This window comes from Ictalurus punctatus, chromosome 26 (assembly GCF_001660625.3).
Source record: "Ictalurus punctatus breed USDA103 chromosome 26, Coco_2.0, whole genome shotgun sequence".
In the NCBI taxonomy this organism is placed as follows: domain Eukaryota; kingdom Metazoa; phylum Chordata; class Actinopteri; order Siluriformes; family Ictaluridae; genus Ictalurus; species Ictalurus punctatus.
Window position 1 is genome coordinate 13,585,387 of NC_030441.2, and position 18,657 is coordinate 13,604,043.

The window sequence follows — 18,657 nt, forward strand, 5'->3', positions numbered from 1 at the left end:
GCTCCATCTACGTGGTTTGAGTAATGGGGCTGTATTGCTGCAGCTTACTGTACATGTATTAGGCATGTCACACACTCAGTATGCATTTTTCTATCTTACTTTCTCTCACTCTGTCTATGTTGTGCCTACCCCTCGTTTGGAGTTATTTCTTGCATGGTGAGTCGTTTTTCTGAGGCTGAGTGTTGTCATGGTGATGGCAGCCTACAGATCGAGAACAGGTTTGGGGGGGTTGTATGAAGGATAGCAGAGAAGCTTACACTGGCACTGACACAAACTTGTTGACACACATTTGAAATGCTTTTACCCAGCAATATACAGTATGGTGCTTTTGGGTGCTATGTTGAGTAAAGAATGCCTAGCCAACAATGTAGGCAGATTCATACGAAGCCAGGTCCAACACCTAGTTATGTTATATTCATATATTTATGTAGTGAGATAGAGTTGTAGTAACATTACCTCTGGAGAGTTAATAGAGAAATACAACTAAAGCCATATCTTGTGGCATGCATCATAAAGAGACTGGTGTCATGTGTAACCCTTGTATATGCTAATTAAACAGGAGTCTCCTAAAGGCATAGCAACTTGACTACTACATATACTTCCTGTACAGTAAGTACAAAAGACTTACTCTCACTCCAGCTGTGCACAACTTAGGAACAGACTCATCAGAATCAGACCACCGTATGTGGTTGAAAAGCTGTCAGGACTCTGCAGGGAATGCTTGAGAGAAACTCTAAAATAGAAATGGCGTGAGCTGGGACAAGTAATTCTTGACCAGACAGAATCTAATAAACCTAGGCCCACTACCTGGCCTTACAGTGATGGCTTTAAGTCCTTGCAAGAATTCGTCAGATTGATGAAGCATTTGACAGAGTCAGAAGTCACTGCTGTTTGTATTAGTGTCACTGATGTTACCAGCTGCCAAAACACAGGCTGAAGTGATAAGAGAAGGTTGACCGGCTTGGCCATGTCAAGGTAAAGCTGGTAGACTGTTTACATCCATCAGCACTTACAAGCTCAGTCCGTGTTTTTCCCAGTTGATATCTGATTATACCTAGTTGGATTTTTCTGTGCGGTCCTCAATATTGTTAGCTAGTGGCTCACATCTGAACATTTCTGTGAGATAATGTAGAGTTTCATTTATATAGACAATCTTTGCCATATTAATTATGTATTTCTAATTAGGTCATCAGTTTGGTAGGAAACATTACACTCTACCTGATTATAAAAGTACCTTGAGTTGTTCTGACTGACAGTTAACTCTGCTTGCTTTCCCACTTGATAATGTGCTTCCTGGAGTAAAACTCTCAGATTCACAGGGTGGGGTTTAACAGGCTCATCATTATTATCATAAATAGACGTGTGATCAGGCTAAGTGGCATTCATCATGAGGTATTTTCATAAATGGTACTTGTCTCAAATAGTATGTCTGTCTCTGACATAATCATGGATTAAGAGTGTTATTCACAGTCTTTTGGGTGTTTATCTTTGTATGGCACACTTTTATAAGCCTTGCTTAGTGCTTAGATCAAAGGGCAGAGACCACTTGTTCAAAAACATCACTAACAAATGGTGACCTTACGGGTGTGATCCTCCAAACCATGTAAAATCTTCACTAACAGCTTACTAGATATAGCATGGCCAATGGATTTCCTCACAGCTTTGTAATTTAACCCACTTTAAGAAGTACGCAGTGAAGAACATCACACATGAACCAAAGCTAGCTAAGTGGTTAAGATGTTGGGCTACTGATTGGAATGCCATTAGTTCAAATCCTAGCACCACCAAGCTGCCACTGATGGCCCCTTGAGCAAGGCCCTTAACCCTCAACTACTCAATTGTGTAAATGAGATAAATGTAAGTTGCTCTGGATAAGGGTGTCTGCCAAATGTCATCAATGTAAATGTATTTCCAAGCTCTTTGATGACACAAGTTCAGTACACATCTCTGGGTTTGGAAGTTGCAACCAGAACAAAACTATTTGGCCAGAAAAAAGATCATAAAAGAAGACAGAAGAAGAATTTTCATGACCTGAGTCCTGAATTGCAGTAGGAACATAGAGATACAGCTGAGAAAATGCTATAGTGATTATAGTACTTAGCAAGGTTGTCTTCCTCTTTGTATTTTTATTTTTTTGGCATAATGATAAATGTTTTATATATATAGTCACTGAACAATGGAGTGACTAGTTGTACCTGCTCAAGATCTGTTGTATAAGTGTCAGTACATATGAAAACAGTAATTGCCGTCAGTCATCTCAGCTTAATGGTACACAGTCTCAAATACCAAATCTCTTGTTTGAAACAATGGAAGCAAAAAAATGGTCATATTTGCTTCACATCATGTAGGAACTTGTGGGGGCATTGTTCATCCCAAAGAGTAGCACATGGAACTAGAACAAACTAGATAGAGATGCAAAGGCTGTCTTGGGTCATGACAACTTCTTCACAACCCCCTGCCAATAGCCGTGAGCCAGGTCTATAGTGGTGTAGAACATCCCTCCAGCAACACATGAAAGGAGATATGAATTTTTAAAAGCAAGTCAACACAAAATCTTGCTCCCCACCAGAATTTTCACACTGCCAACTGGTACTCCTGGTGGTCTTACAAATGGCTTATTTAACCTTGATCATTTACTGTATTTATTCTTTAATAACCTTTTTTCTTTTTTAATCAGAACTTCACCAAATTTGATGATATTCAGTATATGATCTCCAAACAGTGCCCTCCAAACAGTCTTGCTTGAGTGAGCAATGCATAGTATAAGAAGTAAGGATTGTCTCTGCGGAACGTCCTTCCCTTTTTCATTCTGCCTATCATACAGTCTGAATCTATCAGCTTTGTCATCCTTCATTGCTTTTTTCTCTTCTTGACTGGAGGTTTGAGCAGCAGATTACGGAAGAGTGAGCTCAGTAGCTTAGGTTTCAGTTTGACATGGGGAACGGCACTGCATTCAGAACAGCTGGGTAGCTTTAAAAGCTGTAGGTTTCACCTATAGATTTATTTTAACCTGTACTGACAGTTGCTTTGGCCTCTGGAGCCAAGAAAGGAATGGGGCTAATGATCATACAGGAGAAGTCATTGACTAAAAGAATAAATTTACCACAAAAGTACAACACTATATTTGTCAAGTGAAGGTCTGGTTGATCTGCTAATGCTCAGGTTCTTAGGAGGTGGGCTTCTTAGATTATTGAACCCACTGAACATGTGTGACATTATGGTGGAGGTGGGGTCTTTGGGCATCTCAATATGATCAAAAATTACAAACTTTGCCAGGGTGAAAATATGCACTTTGGTTTCCATTTCAGCTTCTGTAGCAGATTCTCTGTTGTGGCCAAATGCAGATATTTATGTAAATTATATACCTGAAGGCCACTCACCCAGAAAAGGACATTTTCACAAACATTGTGAAGGGTAATATGTGAAACAAGACATAACTACATCAAACTGATATGTTTCTTCGTAGTTATAAACATATCACGAAGAGCTAAGCATTAAAATGTAACTGAAGAAGTCCTTAAGGTTCTAACTAAAAGTTTTTTTTTTAAAGAGTATAGGAAGCAAAGCATCTCAAGTGAAACCTGGGAATTAATCAGTTACATCTAACAAGGGCATGTAAAGGTTGCTTCACTAAAACCATCGTCTGTGTTCACAGGTGGCTAGACTGTGGAAGAATTGATGCAAAGGCACAGATTGCATGGTTCAGGTGCAGATAGCTGGGCTTGATTAGGTAAAGCAAGAGCATGTGAAAGAGAAGCAGCTAATGGAACAGTGTGTGTGTTTGGTTGTGTGTGAAGCAATAGGAGTAATGGAACCCAGTCCCACGGTTCAGTCACAGCATTTAGGAATACTGTAAATAATGAGAATAATAAAGATTCCTGCAGAAATCGCACATGTGCCTCAATAACCTGTGGCAGTCCAGTCACTCTGTCTGTGTGTCTGATAAATCAATGTGTAAGTCAGCATGTGTGGCACTTTCAGCATGGACAAATGTTATTCCTATAAGAGGCAACAATAATCTGTTTTGTACCTTAACACCTCGATGACTATAATGCAAAAGAGATTTCAAAGGAGCTCAGTAGAACAACATATTCAGATACAGATTTATTTTAATAGCAGTGTAAGCAATATCAATGACAACAATATCCAGTGTCAGTTTCACAGCAAAACTTTATTGCAGGAGCGCTAAGAAATAAAAATTAAAGAACAAGCATATCCGGTGTCATTTATCAAATGGGATTAACACAACTCTGACAATACAGAGAGAGATATAACATATGGATGCGCATATTAAGCAGGGGCATCTTAAAGGCATAGCAAACAATCTGACTATTACAACATACACCACAATAACAACACTCTGTTGATGGCTGGGTGCTCACATAACAGCACAGCCCACACATACACACACCTGACAACAGACTGATTCACTGGCTCTGTCAAAAGTGGGTCAGTGGTTGCTTGTCACAAACTGTACAACAACATCGAGAAAAGGGGGAATGATTATGTTCTACAAATTCACTCTAATGTGGCTCTCTCAGTTTCTAGTCTTTATAGTGGATTATTATCTAGTTCATTTCAGGGCAGAAATGATGCATGTCCTCCACAAGACCTTTTTTTAGAAGGGCTGGGGAAAAAAACAAGTCTATTATCACAGACCATCACCTTTATAAGTAGTCAAGGCGCTTATTGTTCTTATTCATTATACACCATTTCCCTGTTGGGATGACATTTGTGCTGTTTGCTCTGACCATGAGCGATGTCATGCCATTCTTTCTGGCTTTGCTACTTGAGGGGAACTGAACATTACTTGAGCAGGGGGTCAGCAGTTCAGTATCTGTCAAGACCTCCAGTGCTGAATCAGACTCTCTGCTATTGCAAGGACCTCAGTGACACATTTGTAATACAAGATCACTGTATTACTGCTTCAGTGTTTCATAAGAGACAGACTCTCCTTATGTTAAGATAGATTAACATATTTATGATAACTGGTTAAGGATTCCCAAAGTCCAGCTCATATGGTTATGTATCTCTGTGAATTTTATTACTGACGTTGTGTCCTCAGATACCTCATGAATGTGACATTCGAGGGGCGCAATCTCTCCTTCAGCGAGGATGGCTACCAGATGCACCCCAAGCTGGTTATTATTTTGCTGGATAAGGAGAGACAGTGGGACAGGGTGAGTATTTATTTTCCATGCTTTCTTTCTCCTCTCGCCCTCTTTATCTGAGTCTCTAGAGAGTCCTCTAACCTCGCTTATAACAGCAGTGATATTTCGCCCTGTGTAACTACACTAGTTCTTATGAGTGTTCTTGTCTTTATTTTACTGTTGGTTCTCATGATTTGGTACTGGTAGCACTAGGCTAGCTGAGATTCACAGAAGCTAGCTATAGAGCATATAGAAAGTCACCTATTTGACCAGAATTCTGATGTATTCCTGCTAAAAATGACATTTTGAATAAACCAAAACCACGGTTTGCCACCTACAGTATTTTTAGGCTTAAAGGCTGATGACACCCATTCCCATTGGTAGCAACCAAATCTCTTCACTTATCATTTGCTTAAAGTTAAACTTTACAATAAAGAAATGTGTTTGCTCATCCTGCCCAATTTTGTGTTGCAAACTGTTGCTTCAATTGCTGTATCTTGAAAAGTTTAATTCTAAATAAATGACTTCTGGTCACTTTATCACATCGTGCCACAGCTGGTGTGACAGTGGGTTAACACTTCTATAGAAAAATATCACACCACCTGACATAATGCCTTAATCAGCCTACACAGTACTCTTTCTATCTTTCCACTTCCCATTATTCAGCCATACTCAAATTAATCCAGCCCTGACCTTTCTTGACTCTCTTATCTCACGCTTCCTCACTTGTCCTTAATCTCTCTCTAACCACTTTCCTTCTTCTTCTCTCATCCCTGTACTTCTCAGGTGGGTAAGTGGGAGAATGGCTCGCTGACCATGAAGTACCATGTGTGGCCACGCTTTGAGCTCTATTCAGACGCAGAAGAAAGGGATGATGACCACCTGTCTATCGTCACACTGGAGGAGGCCCCATTTGTTATTGTGGAGGATGTGGACCCCCTCAGTGGGACCTGCATGAGGAACACGGTTCCCTGCAGAAAACAGCTCAAAGCCCAGTAAGCATCCTGTCGATGTAGTTCACTACCGAGTGCAGGTTTTGACATGTTTTGTGGGTCTTTCTTTAAAAGGCAGTAGTCTATACAGACTTTACTGCTAATGATTTTTTTGGTAAAACTTCACTGAAAGGGCACCCACATGAATTATTTATGATAACTGTCATAAAACTGTTTTAAATCGTATTCCAATAAACACTACAGTATATACTGTATACCTTTTCCAACTCCCCCGATAAGAAGTTGTATATCAGATTATTGAATAGGATTGTGATAGATACTTCACAGAAAATGTGTTGCTAGTAAAAACAAGGGCTCTCTTTTGTTGTATCAAATATAGCAATGACACCTCAAGAGTTTTGGCATATGCTTTACACAAGTCCTACAACAAGTCTTATAAGTTGTGTTATAAAGAAAAAAAAAAGTTTTCCCAAAATTTGAGGTGTGAAGCAAAAACAGGCAAATTATTGTTATTGTTTTAATACTGCAATTAGGTGGGGCAATATGACAAAAATACAATGTCAAAAAAACCCAGTTTGCTACTTTGACAAGATCTAATAATGCATAACCACTGGTTGTTGACAGACAACCTCTATAATTGGTTGAAAACTCTCTTTTATGGATGTGAAACTCGAATTCCTGATGATACCATAGTTTGACGGAATTCCCACAGCAACCATAGCACATTGTCATATTTTAATGTCAACAAAAAGTGCCTCAAAAATCTTGAGGCCATTTGTCACACCAGGAAAGAAACTGTCTCAGCCTATCAGGGCTAAAACTCACTAACATGGATTGAAAAGTGCTTAAACAGAATATCAGCATGCTTATTAGAAAAGACTGCCATTAGAGCATAATGAAAGACTGAATGTCTTAGAGACAAATGTTCTCTGGTATAATGACCACAAAATCTGGACCTCGAAGGAACAGAGGAAAGTAATGTCATCGCAGTGTTTGTGCTGTTTTAGTTTTTTGTCTTGTTATTCATCGTTAACATCTCAAAACATCCCTCGTGTCATGGATATTTCCTCTTTTAAGCTGTCAGCTTATATGCTCCTTCCTTCATTTTTCAGAAACCAAACAGGAGATTCAGGGATCTATATCAAACGCTGTTGCAAGGGCTTCTGCATAGACATCCTCAAAAAGATCGCTAAATCTGTGAAGTTCACCTACGACCTCTACCTAGTGACCAATGGAAAACACGGCAAGAAGATCAATGGCACGTGGAATGGCATGGTGGGCGAGGTAGGGTTGTTCTTCCAAATACAAGTCAAAATACATTTCTCTGTGTCAAATAGTTCTGGCAGCAAAGGCTAGGGAGAGAGATTTGCGTCTAGTGACTTGCGTCACGTTAATGAAATATTAAAGTTGCGGTCAGCGATTTTGAAGAAAACATTCCATGTTTCAGAGAAGTTTTTGTCATGTTGTAGCTGCTGTTAATAAAATCTGCTGAGAGGCGAAACTCCAGTCTCTGTAACACTCCAGGGTCTGGAAACAGGAGAAAAAATTAATTATGTGGACCCCAAGGATCCATCCAATCAAGGCCATGAGGCAGTTGATCATGTTTCCTGTCAATTCAAAAAGTTCCGCCTCAGGCACTATTCAGACATTGTACTGTACATCTTAGAAATAATGGTTCCTCAGTGATTTTTGGTCTAAGTTATTGGTTCTAGCTTTTTACTTGGAATCCTTAAAGGGTCATGAAACCCCCCTCTTTCAGCTCAAGTCTACCTCACAATCTTTTTGAAAAATGCTAATTAAATGGGCGTGGATGGCTGTGAGAAGAAGGGAGGGGAGTGGGCATGGCAGGGCCAGGCAGGGGAGGAAGAAGGTTAGGGTGCTGTTGTGAGTTATTAAGAGACAGCATCTTCTCATAAGATAAGAACACGCCGTCTCATGAATAATTATGAGACACTGATGCGTCATCGAAGTACTATAGTACATTGCCACGTCACTGCCTCTGAGGATGACACGATGTAGTTTTTAAATCCGGAAGACAAAATTAGTAGAAAAAAGCTCAAAATTAACCAGTTTTCTCCTACAGTTCAAATAAACGGATGCTAACATTGTCTTTTATGATGTGTGACACAAACACCCCTGTTAAAATCTCAGAAAATATAGTTTAGTATTTCATGTCTCTTTATAAGATTCCTCCTAGAACCTTTAAAAGGTCCTTAAGAGAAATAAACTGAAGAATGCTTTATGGTGCTGGATTGATATTATTATTATATAATTTTTGCTTAAGTCCAACTTAGGAAAAGTGCCTTGAGGCATGGCTGTGGAGGGCTGCATGTATTTAACTTCAGCTAAACATTTGCTACAATTGCAGACTGTACCTTTTAAACTGGAAAATGAATCATTTTATTCCACACAATGTGTTCAATTCTCCATTCCCCTTACTGCTGAAGCTCTTTTTCTCAGCTCTTCTGTCTTCACCATGGTTATTGAAAGACCCGATAAAGTCATCGATTCAAACAATGTGCAGTCTGTTCACTGAATAAGCACATTTCGTCTGATGCCTATTGAGTTCATCAGCACTAGTACAGCGAGATACTCCATTATGAAATGCCTGGTGTTGTGTAGAATCTGCCGTTGCTTCAGGTGATATTGGAATTGCTCATGCATGTGAGCCAATATTCGCATCAAGATGCCTATCAGAATAATTTAATTTGAAATGAGATGATCAGCATGCTCCCTGTGTTTCATCGAAGGAGAATTTGCAATGCTGTGATGCACAAACTGATATGGTTGTTGGAAGTCAAGGAGGGCGCAGGGTGCTGACTTTATTCAAGGAGACACAAAATATGTATAAGGATATTTTAAACTTGGATTAAAATTTCAAGTCTTTTAAACTTAGGGGTAGAGTAATTAATGATCTAATATAATGCATGAGTGTTAGAAGATGAAGTTACTTAACTGAAAAAGGTATTACTCCATTTTTTTGCCTCCTTAATATTCATTTATTGGTCATTATTCTGGCTGGCATGTAATTTTGACAGAACATGAAGTGATTGTTGTTCAGGCTGGTAATGTCTCACTTAGCAGTCGTGAAAGTGCGAGAAAAAGAGTGTCGTGAAAAGAGAGAGTGAGTCAACAGCACGGAGACAGTACGAGAGTGATACGGATGGACAGAAGAGAAAGATATATAGAGAGAGAGAGACAGCCCAAGCCAAAGTCCAGCTGGTATTTTAATTCAGATTAGAAATAATATCTGCTGCAGATCGCAGTTGCAGTCGTTTATATGATTGTGGCACATTCGTCTAACTCCTTTTCATTTAGAGTCATGTTAATTATCGTCACATCAGTCACAATGTTTGGGTAGGCTGCTGCTTTCGGCTGAACGGCTCACTGCTCAATAACTCTACGTGACTGCTGAGGATTTTTATAAGACATTTTTACACAAACACACATATTTCCTGCAGAAGATAATATCAGTTGTTAAGTTAATGGGAATGAGAATGGCATCAGAGAGATAAAGAGAAAGTGTGGTAGTTAAGATAAGGCAAAGAGAGGCAGGGCAGTATCTCTGTAGCGTATATTTCACCTTATTAATTCAGTGTGGTGCATCCCATTTTCCTCTGTAGCCCAAGGCCTCTGATATTTAAAGCTAAATATACCTGAGCTGAAGAGGGGTTTAGGGAAGGGGAAAAAACAGATACAGAAGAAGGACGAAGAAAAAAAACAAGGGTGTGACAATTTCCACATACTGTGACCCTGTGTAGTAACCTAATTTCTCCTTTAACGTCAGTCATTTTTGTGTGCTTTTCTTCTCTTTTTTCCTTTGTATATTTTGTGTTTTATTTCTGCCCTGTGTTTTTCTTTCTTTTTTAGGCAGCTGGTTTGTTCATGTATCTTAAAACTATGTCAGCTTTCCCTAACCTTATTTAATATATGACTCTTGCTCTCTCCCATTCTGTAGGTGGTGTTTAAGAACGCCCACATGGCGGTGGGCTCTCTGACCATCAACGAGGAGAGGTCAGAAGTCATTGACTTCTCCGTCCCCTTCATAGAGACGGGCATTAGTGTCATGGTCTCACGTAGCAATGGCACCGTGTCTCCTTCTGCATTTTTAGGTGTGGAATAAAGCATACACACACATGCATACAGTACGTCCTCAGTATGTTTGGATGTTTGAAGTTCACACAGATCTGTTTAAAATATGTTTTTATTATGAAATCATGTAGTTTGAAATTTGTTACAATACATTTCAAGAAAATCTGAGTGATGCTCTTTGCTCTTTTTCAAAAGCATTATTGCATTGTTAAAATACTGTATAAGAGCTAAGTATGGAAATGCATTCTGTTATCATACTCTATACCCAGACAAAGGAAGTGAACTTGGGTAGTTTTCTAATTTGCATATTCAAAGAATTTGTGTGACTTAAAATATAATATATCAACTGAACAGGCCACCCACAGGTATTAATCAAGAGCGTACTTTCTTCCACGCTCTCGTTTCCAGTGATAAACATTCAATAAACCAATGAAGTAGTATTCCAGATAAGATCACTTCATTTACAAGACCCTCAACCTGTCTGCTGTAGAAAAGGTCAGGTGAATCGAGATTGACTGAGATAATAGAAAATCTTCAGACATACCTTTTTTTATTATTAATAAAAAAAATATAATAAGTAGAGCGCCAGTTCAGTGGATATGGAATAATATGAGATCAACAAGATAAGAAATGTTATAATCATTTAGCTAATATTTTGGATAAAATTTTTGTAGGTTTATTTCCTTTAAACTTTTTTTTTGTTACCACATGCAAGTAAAAGTTCAAAGTTTAAAGGGGCAATTTTTTAAGAGTCCTTTGCTATCTGTAAGGTGTTGACAATAATATTGACAAGTCACCGCCCATCCCCATAACTGACACTACTGCTTTGCTGAAACTACACACAGTGGATATCAATAGTGTTCACACTCCTGTTAAACTTGAGTTTTTGTGATGGGAAAATTAAAACCAAGATAAATCATACTTATTCCACTTTTAATGTGAAACAGTAACCTGCAAAATTCAAGTGAAAAACAAATACAAACGTTTTTTTTTTTAAAAAGTAAAAATGTCACCTAAACTTAAACAATAACCCTTAACTAATACTTTGTTACAGCACTCAGGCTTTTTGGTCGAAAATTTACCAACATAGCACATCTTGATACATAATTTTTATTCCACTCCTACTTGCAAAAAAATGCTCCAAACCTAATTGTGTGGTGATCTCAGAGGCCTGCAGGTTTTGTTCCAAAATTAATTGGTATTTGGAGGTATCCATGATTCTGTCTAGCTTGACAAGGGCCCCAGTCCCAGCTAAAGAGATGCAGCCCCATAATGTGATGCTGCCACCACCATGCTTCACTGTAGATATGGTATTCTTTGGGTGATACACTCATGTTTTGTTTTTGCATCACATATATCTTTTAGAATTATGCCCAGTTCTACCTTGGTCTCATCAGACCGTAACACAATTTACCACATGGTTTGACAAGATTTTGGTGGGCTTGGATTATTTATTTATTTACAAGAGATTGTTGTCACATGCAGGGAGTGACGAGTACTTGTCAGATATTCCTGCATCTCCTTTAATGTTGCCATAAACCTCTAGCCAGCCTGTGATTGGTTATTCTGAGCACAGTCACAAGGGTGTGAAGACTTAAGTATGCATATTATAGTAAGTTTTTTCTTCTTCTTCTTCTTTTCCCTACAGTGTTTCTATTTGTTTTCCACTTGAATTTTGTTGGGTGCTATTAAAGGTGTAAAAAATATATTTTTTACATCACTAAACCTGCAATGTTAACAGGGTTGTGTAGACTTTGTATATACACTGTATGCCTCATGAGTCACCTTTTCAAAAACTTGGCCATCTTTCTTGTGACTGGCCATGGAACTAGTTTCCAGGCAAGAAAAATCTGACATAAACAAAATAACTAGATCTATTATGCGGCAATATTATGAATTACAGTTTTCCATCACACATTCAGAAGTGAGAATTTCTCAGGACATTTATAGCATCATTTGACATATATTGTTGTTTCTCTTTGCAATTCTTTATAGTCATTTTCTGAATTTAGACATCTGCCTCTCTGAGGAGCAGTAACACTGGGTCATAACTTCAGAACATCATATATATATATATATATATATATATATATATATATATATATATATATATATATATATATATATCTGTCTCCATTTTCTCTCTCTCTCTCAGAACCGTTCAGTGCTGATGTGTGGGTGATGATGTTTGTGATGCTGCTGATCGTATCTGCTGTGGCAGTCTTTGTCTTTGAGTACTTCAGTCCGGTTGGCTATAACCGCTGTCTGGCGGATGGACGAGGTATGCATGCACTGACACACGCTTGCGTGTACATGGTGAGAGAACACCTATTAAACACCCAGACACATTATAGCCAGGATATCAAAAGCAAATCTGTCCATGCAAGTAAAATCTTGATGCCCATGCAGGTGGTGCATGTTCTTCCCATTATATTGAACCATCAGAGTGGGCTAAGATCTTTCTCTATAAAAAAAAAGTATAGATTATATTTTAACACATAATCAGAGCTCAGTTTGGAAAGGGGAAGGTGTAGGGGTGGAGCTGTGCAACATGTTGCCATGGATATATTCAAAAAAGCCAATGAAATGCTAATATGTAAAAAACAAGAACATACAAAAAAAAAAAAAAAAACCCACAATTGCTAGCAACATTACTAGCTAGATTTCATTAAGTGTAAAAACTGTATTAATTGTAATAAAATAAATTGACAAAAAGTAAAAAATTTAATCAAACTAATAATATGGAAAAGCAGTTACTGGCAGTGAAAGTGTACAGTGTGGCAATCCAAGGGTATTGTAACAAAAGAAACTCTGATATAAGCTAAAATCCTTTGACTGTAATGACATATTAAGTCTTAACCTACACCCATCTAGCATTCCCCTTGCAAATACTTTAAATTTCACCACTGCATGTAACATTGCAAAAATGTTTTAATTCATTCAGTTGTTAATGTTACAGTATGTAGAACATAAATACATTATTATCAGAACATAAATACATTATTCTTTATAACAAGATAACATGTTATAAACAGATACAAATACATATACATATAGGAGATGCTCTGTTATTTTTTGTTCTTTTAAGAAAGCTTGCCAGAAAGGTTCACAAGGCATCTAGTCATGACTAGTGGTGTGCGACAGAAATGGGATTCCACTGTACGCAACAGAAAAGTCATGCAAATTCATTATTTCATTAATTAATTCATTAGAAAATATCATGAGCAGCTACACGCAAAAATAGTGCTGGCATTTCTATATCTAGGTTTTCCAGTGTTACGTGAAGAATAGTGTAACAGTTTACATTTCATTTTTATGAAAGAAAGAAACAAACAAATAAACAATCAAAAACATTCTGGTTTAGACCACACATATTTTGGGTCATAGGCTGCAGCCCCCTATACTGTGCAAAAAATGCAAATGATGTCACACTATTACATTTAGTTGGCAGCCCTCCTTACATAAATCATCTACCTGCTTTGGATTTAAAACGCAATACAGATCCAGATAGCATCACTGCATTAGCGCCTGTGGAATTTTAGGGACGACAAGAAAAAAAAATCTTGCCAGACAGAATAACTCACTAATCAAATCAGACTTATTTGAATAGATATATGGTGAAACCAAACCATAGACAATGCTGCACTGTGCTGTGTTCAGGTAATCGCTTGGAGCTGAGAGACTACTGATTTCTCCTCTCGCCCCCAGGCCCATGTTTAATGACATGTCCCCATTACATAAGCCTGTTGTACTGTGCTGGAGCTTAAAAGCTATTCTAATTTTCCATAACACACTGTAGAGTCCTACTGTGTCTCTCTCTGTCTAGCCGTCTGAGAGAATTATGCCTTTTTCACCTCAAATTACTGTTTCATCTCCTTCGGAATATGCTTATGCTTGCATCCATCTACTTATAAACAGCTTCTCTTTCTCTTTCCTTTTTTAAAATTACTATTCCCCCTAATCTCTGCTTTTGTGCTCACCATGTTTTACATCTCTCTCTCTCTCTCTCTCTCTCTCTCTCTCTCTCTCTCTCTCTCTCTCTCTCTCTCTCCCTCTCTCCCCCTCTCTCTCTCTCTCTCTCATGGACTTGTTTCTTTCTTTCCGCTGCTCACTCTTGTTTTCTCTGTCTTCAGAGCCAGGTGGTCCCTCGTTCACAATCGGAAAGGCCATATGGCTGCTCTGGGGTCTAGTCTTCAACAACTCTGTGCCTGTACAAAACCCCAAAGGCACCACCAGTAAGATAATGGTATCAGTGTGGGCCTTCTTTGCTGTGATCTTCCTGGCCAGTTACACTGCCAACCTGGCTGCTTTCATGATCCAAGAGGAGTACGTTGACCAGGTGTCTGGCCTCAGTGATAAGAAGGTACTGAGGATTTACCTATAAAACCCAGATTACTGGGATAAGGCCAAGGGCTTTTCTGTCAGTACTGTGGGAGTGACCTTTAAACACTGGCCTTCACAGTTCAATAAATCAAGAATAATATTGCATATATTATTTACAGCCTAATTTCTCTAGAGCTAGCATAAGTTTATACTTTGATACAGTGAAGAAGGGTCATGTTTATCTGTATATGTATATATACTGAGCAAATGTCTTATATAAGCCATAAAAAATATATATGGACTTCTGAAACTATCAAAATAATGAAAAATGAAAAGGTTCTATACATTAAATTATTAATTATTAGAAATAGCAATAAACAGTAAAAAATGAAAAATGGACATCTAAAATGTGTTCTTTTCTATTGACATACTGATGCAGGAGACATAAAATAAACATTTAAGACAACATTTACATTTAATTTACCTAAGCTTGAGAGTATCTTACTTTACCTTACCTTACCTTGGTTGTCGGTTATACAGTAATTGCACTGAACACTAACTCCTCAGCTCATTCCTTTTCTTGATTTGAACTCTTTGCACTAGCTACACTAATGTTTTTCTTGGTAGAGGTAGATCTTGTTTGGCCAGCTGTGAGACTCGGGGAAGGTATCCCATCGCTACCAGCTGATTCCACTAAAGTGGACATTGATTATATAGAGGCATTGTACTGTGGCTTTATTACCTCTACACTGAAAGCAGAAAATGGAAAAAGTTGATTATGTTCAAGGGCTATTAAAAGTACAGATGCTACATTAACATTTGAGGTTTCTGTAATTAATATCAATAATATTCCTTTAAAGACAACATACTTAGTATTCAAGAAATATCTTGGCTTCTTTGCCCTCTAGTTTTGTCTGTAATTTTAATAATACTGGGCTGTATTCTAGGCGACTTAACTTCGGAAATTACATCAGCATTTATGCAGGGAAGGTTTCTTTCAGATTTGGTTACATAGCGGCTTAAACCAATTTTTTTGGACTTCCCATTAGTATTTTGCAAATCACCTACATGTAGTTCACACTTCCGATGTTGGCAGATTTTTCTTGATTAAAAGCATCCGAAATGTCCGGGGTATTTCAATAACATCTTAACCACATTTAAACACAAGCACATACCTTTAATCCCTGAAAAAATCAGGGATTAAAAATGCTGACTGAATAAGATCTTGTTTTTTGGCTGTCAACTGTAATACAATGTAATATAAAACAGTCCCTCCAGGATGTTGCGATTGCAGAAGTTAATGCAAGATCAAAGAAAACGCCGCAATATTTGGAGGATCTTGCCATTTTTCAAATTCTCCACAGATTTTCAGCAGATTTGGGCCAAGATGCATCATGTGACTAATTGCAATCTGCATTCAGCCAAAGCCCTCTTCGATTCACATGCATCAAAAATGAGTAGAGCTATAAGGTCTCATTTAGCAACAAACATCACTGCAAAAGACTGTGCATAACAATTTAGTGCAATCGCAATTTCGCCAATTCAAGTAGTTTTTAGCAAAAAAGCACAAAAAACTCGCATCACAATTTAAAAAAAAAAAAAAGCTGCAGCAAAATAAAGCATTTAGGGCCGCAACAATCACAAAATAACTCTGTGAAATCCTGTATGGTCTGATAAAAGTGAAAAATAAGAAATACAAATATGATAAACTGTATGAATGAAAAGAAAACAAACACTGAAATAAACACCTAATAGGAGTCTAGCATGTATATATACACACACACAACCCCAATTCCAAAAAAGTTGGGATATGAACAGAATGCAATGATTTGCAAATCTCATAAGACCAACTGTTATTTACAACAGAACATAGAAAACATATCAAATGTTTAAACTGAGTAGATGTACCATATTAAGAAAGAAAATAAGGTAATTTTTAATTTGATGGCCGCAACATGTCTGAAAAAGTTGGGACAGGGCAACAAAAGGCTGGAAAAGTAAGTGTTACTAAAAAGAAACAGCTGGAGGTTAATTGGCAACAGGTCAGTAACATGATTGGGTATAAAAAGAGTATCTTAGAGAGGCAGAGATTCACCAATCTGCGAAAAACTGTGTCTACAATTTGTGGAACAATTACAGAATAAATGTTCCTCAATGTAAAATTGCGAACACTATGTATATCTCATCATCTACAGTATATAATATCATCAAAAGTTTTCAAAAATCTGGAGAAATCTCTGTGCGCATGTGACAATATTGCATGCCCGGGATCTTTGGGCGCTCAGGCAGCACTGTGTTGAAAAGAGGGATGATTCTGTAATGGAAATCACTGCAAGGGCTCAGAAACACCTCCAGAACTCTTTGTCTGTGAACACAGTTCGTCGTGCCATCCACAAATGCTGGTTAAAGCTCTATCATGCAAAGAAGAAGCCATATGTGAACATGATAAAGAAATGCTGCCATCTTATCTGGGCCAAAGCTCAAAAAAAAATTTAAATGGACTGAGGCAAAGTGGAAAACTGTTCTGTGGTCAGACGAATCGAAATTGGAAATTCTAGTCCTCTAAACTAAAGAGGACTAAAGAGGAGAGGGACCATCCGGCTTTTTATCAGCGCTCAGTTCAAAATCCTGCATCTCTGATGGTATGGAGTGCATTAGTGCCCGTGAAATGGGCAGCTTGCACATCTGGAAAGGCATCATCATGCTGAAAGGTATATACAGGTTTTAAAGCAACATCCAGATTCCATCCCATCTTTACTTGTGAGAGACTCTGCCTCTCTAAGATAATCTTTTTATACCCAATCATGTTACTGACCTGTTGCCAATTAACCTAACTAGTTGCAAAATGTTCCTCCAGCTGTTTTTTTAAGTAACGCTTAATTTTCCAGCCTTTTCTGGAAAGATTTTCTCTCCCCATCCAACCTTTTTTTAGATGTGTTTTGCGGCCATCAAATTCAAAGTTACTATATTTTTTTCTTAAAATGGTACATTTCCTCAGTTTAAACATTTGACAGGTTTTCTATGTTCTATTGTGAATAACATATGGGTTTATGAGATTTGCAAATCATTGCATTCTGTTTTTATTTATATTTTACACAGTGTCCCAACTTTTTTTGAATTGGGGTTGTAGCAACAAGAATAGCCATAGGTGAAATTATTATAATAACTGATGCCAATTTGATTTCATTTAATAATGTATCTTCTAGCCTCATTATTTGGCAGCTCATAAAATAGCACTTGATCCAGTATATTTTATATTATTTTATTTTTTGTTTGAACTTAAGTAGCCTTAAGGTAGTAAATCAAGTAGATGATGTTTCAAACTGTCAAACTAATAATATAATGGCAATTTTTTGGCGATCCTCAAGAAAGAAAACTTTCTACAAAGAAACTGCATGCAACTAAGACACACATCTGTTTTCAGCTAACCGTTTTCGTGCTTCGTGCACGCAAATCCCATGGAGCTCTCCGAGTAACACTTTAGTCTGTAGTTCCTTTGAGGTCTGAATAACGAAGTGTACAATGAAACTTTGTTTTATGAAAAGTTTTTTGTTATACAAACCACATAGTTCTTGCCACAAGACAAACTTTCAGGCTCTTGCATTAACATTATGGTTGTTGTTTTGACTTAGTTATACATGTGTTCAGTCAAATTAAGGAACTATTGGATGTTAAGGAACATTGGATGTATACTCTACGTTTGTCACTGTAAGTTCAGTCACAGTACTTGTAATTGGCCTATGTGTTTGACATACACCAGTAGTCATTTGTGCTAATTGTTGTTTCTGCACCCATCCTACTTGCAGTATGCTCTTGTAGCTTTGCACTTGGCCTTTATAAATGAGAAATTATTGGGCTAATGGGAACTAGGTTACAGCTGCTAAAACAGGCAAGGAGAACTAACAAGGAGAATCTGTGGATGCCACTCAATAATTCATGTCGAGAGATTTAAAAAAAAAAAAAAAATTAATGCTGTATTTTTAAATGGTATTTGAGGATGCTGTATTTTTAAAATGCCATCACAGAGGATGTATTTGATAAAATGGGGGGGGGGGGGGGGGGAAGAAAAAGAACTCAGGTAGTGTTTAAATATTATTTTGCACCCAACTGTTGAAAATACATTACTCCGTGTATGCTAG

The 18,657-nt window shown here is 37.7% G+C and overlaps 1 protein-coding gene across 1 annotated transcript in view; it reads left to right on the forward strand.

The window, feature by feature from the left end:
• Nucleotides 1-18,657, forward strand: part of grin2bb (glutamate receptor, ionotropic, N-methyl D-aspartate 2B, genome duplicate b) — a 94,553-nt gene that overhangs the window by 57,328 nt on the left and 18,568 nt on the right. The window contains exons 5-10 of the mRNA XM_053676357.1: nucleotides 5,066-5,180; nucleotides 5,937-6,145; nucleotides 7,216-7,387; nucleotides 10,062-10,215; nucleotides 12,351-12,476; nucleotides 14,329-14,558. Of these exons, the coding sequence (XP_053532332.1) occupies nucleotides 5,066-5,180; nucleotides 5,937-6,145; nucleotides 7,216-7,387; nucleotides 10,062-10,215; nucleotides 12,351-12,476; nucleotides 14,329-14,558 (1,006 nt within the window). The remainder of the gene's footprint in view (nucleotides 1-5,065; nucleotides 5,181-5,936; nucleotides 6,146-7,215; nucleotides 7,388-10,061; nucleotides 10,216-12,350; nucleotides 12,477-14,328; nucleotides 14,559-18,657) is intronic.